The sequence below is a fragment of the Colias philodice genome, chromosome 19 (genome assembly GCF_061535455.1).
Source record: "Colias philodice isolate Cphi_HAF_F1 chromosome 19, ilColPhil1 Martin Lab GWU primary, whole genome shotgun sequence".
In the NCBI taxonomy this organism is placed as follows: Eukaryota; Metazoa; Arthropoda; class Insecta; order Lepidoptera; family Pieridae; genus Colias; species Colias philodice.
In genome coordinates this window covers 2,244,300-2,250,299 of record NC_143104.1, presented here as the reverse complement: position 1 = coordinate 2,250,299, position 6,000 = coordinate 2,244,300, and the positions used below count along the sequence as shown (strand labels likewise).

General features: G+C 32.6%; 1 protein-coding gene across 1 annotated transcript in view; it reads right to left on the bottom strand.

The window, feature by feature from the left end:
* Positions 1 to 1,310: 1,310 nt before the first annotated feature.
* Positions 1,311 to 6,000, bottom strand: part of LOC149479801 (basement membrane-specific heparan sulfate proteoglycan core protein-like) — a 101,234-nt gene continuing 96,544 nt past the window's right edge. Inside the window, exons 4-7 of the mRNA XM_089707418.1 lie at positions 4,535 to 4,754; positions 3,852 to 4,026; positions 2,539 to 2,675; positions 1,311 to 1,580 (exon numbers count right to left, since the gene is read on the bottom strand). Of these exons, the coding sequence (XP_089563544.1) occupies positions 1,381 to 1,580; positions 2,539 to 2,675; positions 3,852 to 4,026; positions 4,535 to 4,754 (732 nt within the window). The 3' untranslated portion in view covers positions 1,311 to 1,380. The remainder of the gene's footprint in view (positions 1,581 to 2,538; positions 2,676 to 3,851; positions 4,027 to 4,534; positions 4,755 to 6,000) is intronic.

Below are 6,000 nucleotides of genomic sequence, written 5' to 3'. Positions count from 1 at the left end.
TTTTCCTTACACGTGGAACGGAATAAAGAATATGTAGACCTCCTGACCGAATTTCTGCAAGGCCTCGCAGTGGACGTTTTATAAAGAAAATGTATTGCGGTATATATGATTATTAATAATAGCTATACATAATAAAGCCACTATTTATAACCCAAAATGATATTATATATATGTTACCGGAAATGTATGTAATCCGTCATTGTAGGTATACAATTCCTAGGAAATGTATATAATTCCTAAAATCGCACGGAAATGTGTGAAATAAATTATTTTATACACATTTCCTAGGAAATCTATACATTTCCTAAATAGCTATCGGAAATGTAAAACATTTAAGAGTTTGATATATCGCAGGCAAATTGTATATAATCTGGCCGTTTACAAACGGTCGGCATTTTGTAGTAACTATGCCGATAATTCGAAAAAATTTTTGCTAAATTTTTCCTGAAAATCCATGTTTTCTTCTCTAACTTCGCGCAGCCGGCATATACCGCTTCGCTAATGTAAGCAATTTGTCTATGAAAGCATAATCTTAAACGATAGGTCACATCACCACGTGCTGGTAGCAAAGCCGGGCGGGTTGCTTGTTATGGGTGTACACATAGAGTTTTAAGAATTCATCTATATGAAAAAAAACTGCGTCTGGAATTTTATAAGTATTTTTTACGTATTCAGCGTATGTAAAACTATAACCTGTTTTGAGCTTAGTAAACCAACAGACCACACCCTGTAGAATACAATCCAGTCAAAAAACCAATACAGTCAATAATAATATAGAGTATGGGGTAGCAGAAATATATTTGCCTTACCTACATGTAAAATATGATTTTTTAAATATTTTAGAAGTATTATTTGGAATGCGGTTTAACTTTTTACCACATAGACTATTTAGGTATTATACTTTTATTTAATCTTTAGTTTTCTTTTAGTTCCAAAGGTACGATTGACATACCTAATATGAGTACTCATATTTCTTTTGACAAATTCTTGCCTGTAAGTAGTTTGTTTTGGAAAGTATTTTCCTTATTTGGTTCGGAATTTTAGTTACTTTGAATGTTATACTAGTGGTATGCGGGTTTGATCTCTATTTAATAATATGTACAACGAATGTTATTTAAAGTGTTTGATGTCTTAATAATATATCTTTTATACTGTTTTATGCCTCCACAAAACTTACCTTATTAATATTAGGAGGCCCGTGTCCCAGCAGTGGGAATGTATATGGGCGGATGATGATGAATAGTTACAAATACTATTAGACTCTCCCATAAACAATTAAACATCACAAGGAACAAATAAAACACCACGACTATATAATGAAATTTTATTTCCAAGTAACTATGTATAATATTTAAAATCAAACTATTTACAATATAACTATCACGTGGGATACATGAGCCCAGTAAATCGTTCTTTTAAAAGGCCTTGGACCCTAATATTATGTAATAGAGTTGCTAAAATAACAACCACTGTGAATAACGTCGACTGTGATAATATCACTGTTATAATAAATAACGTTATAACAGTGATTTTTTGTGGTGTGTGAATCCCGGCGTTGGCGTGCAGCTCCGCTAGGCTTTCTGTAACAAAATTATACGTTTTAAATGATATATCGTTTTTGAGCTGTTTATTAAATTTATTTCATGAATGAAAAGCTTATTATTCAATTAAAGCATTAATTATATTGTCTTAAATATTTATTTTGTTCATAATATTATATCTTTTTTAACGATACTAGTATAATTCGAAATATTTTTGTTTTTTCTATGAAGTAAGATCATAAAAGATAAAATTTGCCCATCTTTCATTTTCTCTTATAACCAATAAGTAATATCCTATTTCGTTCATGTAATTTAAGTCAATAATACACTTTTGGAATTTCTAGTAGTCTTGTTGTAGATGAAAACATAAAACGGCCTACGTAACACTAAAAATAAAAAAATAATACTATAAAACACTAAATTTTCTGACAAAATCCAGTCCCCATAAAAATAGCTATATAAAAGACAGGCCAGTACATTTCCGACAAGAAGTTAGCAATTGCCTCAGCAAATGGCCTTATTATAGCACAGCGGAACCTTTTAGCTTAAACTACCCTCCATTCAAACAATCCCTTGTTCATTTTCTTTATTCCGTGTTTTTGTAAATTGATTTTTTGTAATATACTCGTTGAGGCTTTTTAATAAAAAAGACGAAAAGGTTATTTACGTTCACCTAATTTTGAGATACACATTAATGTATACTCGTATTAAGCTTTTCTTGGAATGTAATATTTATTTTCTTATAACATTATTGAGCAAACATCAACAGGACATTTCCAATTACAGAATTTTTTTAGATTATCTTTCAGATTATGTAACAAATGTTTTTGTAAAAGCTTGACAAAGACAAATATACTATATAATTTTTATGATAAAATATCCTGTCACATCTCAAATCAGCAAATTAATGTTATAGTATATTCTCAAAGTTAGTAGCAAAAAATCATTTTCATACAAAAATTTTACGTCAAAAATGCGGGTAGTCACGCATTATTACCGTTCAGCACGTGAACTGCGACAGTATGCGGCTTGGCGCCGCGCACGGCGCACGTGTAGTTGCCCGCGTCGCTGCTGTTCACACGCGCTAGGCGAAGCACGCTGTCCGCGCCGCCTGGCACTTGCTCGGTTTTTACACTGCAAATATGGAAAATATATTTTTATGGTTTTGAGCAGTAAATATAAGTACATATGAAAATAGGGCTACTTATTAATAAAGGGATGTGTCGTAGTTTTTGGTTTGTCTAGAATCGTGTAATATTATGTACATTGTAGATATTGCGTAGATGAAGCAAAAATAGATACAACGGCTGTTAAAATTACTAACGGCTGCTAATATTCAAGCAATGAATATTAATTGAATCGTGAGTATTTAATCAAATATCACCTCTGTAATTAAATACGCTTATAGCCCTAATTATTCTTATTTAAATAGCGGATTACGGTAATCACGATCCCCAGAGCGATAAAGATATACTTTGAAATCATTACACAAAATCATTTGTAAATGAATTCGCGAATTGACTGAAAATATTAACAATTTATTTTGAGAGAGCATTAACGCTTGATTTCTCAAGGGACGTTATTATAAGCCTGTTTCGTTTTGCCTTAATAACTTTCTTAAAGTTTAATTCCGACATAAAAGACGTATTACTGCTTAAATTTTCTATTACGAATAATATAACTCTTTAATAAACGTTGCGAAAATGTTCGACAAATGTTTCGAGTGTTTGTTCCAAGAGAAAGGACCTATTATAAAGCAGGAAACTAACTTATAAGTAAATTAATACTCGGCTTCTGGACACGTTGGTAATTGTTCCGTATAGTTCAGCAAACTCCTGCTACGATCAGTGTTTAATAAAGCTAAATTAGTTACAGTTCACGAGCGAGTCATATTCTTGTTGGTCTTTATATTGAACAAAATTATCCAGATAGACGCTTAAACTTGCTTACTAAGTTTATTATGATATTTGATGGCATGGCCTATGAAGATAACAAAATTGTCTGTAAGCTCCTTTTTTAAAATAATTGCTTAAATTACTAAATAACAATATAATTGATTGTCACAAATAAGGCAGTTTTAATTGGTTACCGAAATCTCTTTTTTATGAAAAATGTTTGCTTTTCTTAATCGTTTCGTAGCAAGACTCACATGTACCAAATCTATAGCATCCGATCAAATATAGGTATTTACAAAAAACATTTTTTCTACCATCATTCTACTATTAGTGTACCTTTTTAGCGTTCTTATTATCAATTAATTTGAAGATAGTATCACTAGCTTACTATACAATATAATAAATACACTCATACCTGATACCCCCTCTCGACGTGTCAGAATTTAGCGCCTTTCCCTCATGCAACCACGTGAGCACAGCAGGCGTGTCCACATACCGCGCTCTGCAGACCAGCGCGAGGGTCGACTCCGCTTCATAGAACTTCTCCAGGAGAGGCGCACCAGCTTCGTCTACCACCCAGACTTGTGGTGCTGTTGGATTGTAACATAAGTTAAGGCCAATGTTGTATTAGTAGAAATTATAGGGGACAGTTTGTATTGTGACGTAATTTACATGGTATCAGACGTCACCGGGAGATCCAGTTTAGTTGATTGTAGAGGTTCATAAGAAACGATAGACAGCAGCTAGCTAGTCTATCGCATGGTAAAGTTTAATCTAGGTTTGTAAAATGAAGTAACTAATAGGGTGTTAGTGCTCCTTTTTAGGGATCTTATCAGCTATGCTTACTAGAAACGTATGTATTCTATAAAAATGTGTGTACCTATTGGATAATTAAACAAGTACTTAGAGTTTTAAATTTTATTTATCTTTTTATGGATCCGTGTAAATGAAGTCGCGTTAAAACGGTCGAGCAATTATTATATTATTAATAGTTATAAAACAAATGCTACACAACCGCACGTAGGTGACCGCGCCGACACGGACAGTCAGCAGCTCGGAAATTTCGTATCAAATAAAGAATATGGATAATACACTTACTATTTACATGCAGATATATCCTGCTAACTCTAGGCGGATGCGTTGATATCTGGCACTCATAAACTCCTTCGTCTTCCGGCTTCACCTCCCTTACGAGAAGCTTCCAGTTGCCGGGGTAACGCTTGGCGACCGTCACGCGGTCGTCAGCGGCGTAAGTAACCGCGCCGACCGTCAGTAACTCGGGGATTTCGTCTCTACCTCGACGTCTTACCCAGGATACCTGTAATAAAATAACTTTTATTTATGTTTATACTGTATCGTTTGGTGTACAATAATCTACAAGTATTAATCTCATATTTTATTAAAGAATTTGTATGATATTATATTATGTTGTTTTATTTTACTGTTCAAACCTGAACCCAATTAATTAATTATATGAATGTAAACATGAAATTTTACCTTTTAAAATTGCAAAGTTTAATATTATAATACCTATAATTGTGATAATAATAATTAATAAGTTTGCAATTATAGTATTGGAAGGAGTTATTTAATTGGTTTCTTGTTTTTAGTACGTATATTTCAATCAACTTGGAATATATTTATATGCATATTTCGTTTATAAATATTGATATACGTATTGAGAACAAGAAAATTAGCTCCGACTATTATATTCCTCTCGCAAACAGGGCCACTTCGTGCCGAAGCATAATCGATTGAATATACCAGAATATACCTCATGCTAAAGAGTCAATTATTGGAAAGTTAAATTAAAACCATGGTTTTCTTAATGTTTAGTATCTGATGACATATAATATTACTAGTGGTCCGCCCCGGCTTCGCCCGTGGTACCTACATGTTTAAACTATCCTATCTCTCAAGTTGGATCGAACTGCATAATATGGTGTGCGAATTTTATTATAATCGGTTTAGGAGTCCATTGAGGACAAACATTGTGACACGAGATTTATATATATTAAGATGAAGCTCTACAAAATAAAACTACTTACACGAAAAAAGCTCAATATAGCAAGGCATAGAAAGTTGGTAACATGATTTTAAAGTTAATTGAAATGTGTAACAGATTTTATAATATGCATCTGTCCTTATTTCCCATAAGAAACATGGAACTTTCTAATAAAAAAAATAAACAATAAAATTCGTAGTAGGTAACTATTAAAGGACAGCTAGAATGTGTGTCTCTATTTAACTTCATTTAAATCAATTTCAACGATTAATTGATAGACTTACGCTTTGAGTTTTGAAAGGTTTAAATTTGCTTGTTTTATGGTTACTTTTTTAGCTATCAAAAACAAAGCCCATCTGTAGAACTCGTAACTAGTAAAAATCATCAATTTTTGAAGAGCTTTCTAAAAACGCTTCAACCGAACAAGAAACAATATACAATTTAATTAAAATAAAGCGTAAAGTTGTTTTTACTACTACAGTTACAGAGTACTTGCGGGAGCAGTTACAATTTAACTTCCCTAGTTAAAAACCTCTCTAGCCACTAGAAATGTCGAGTT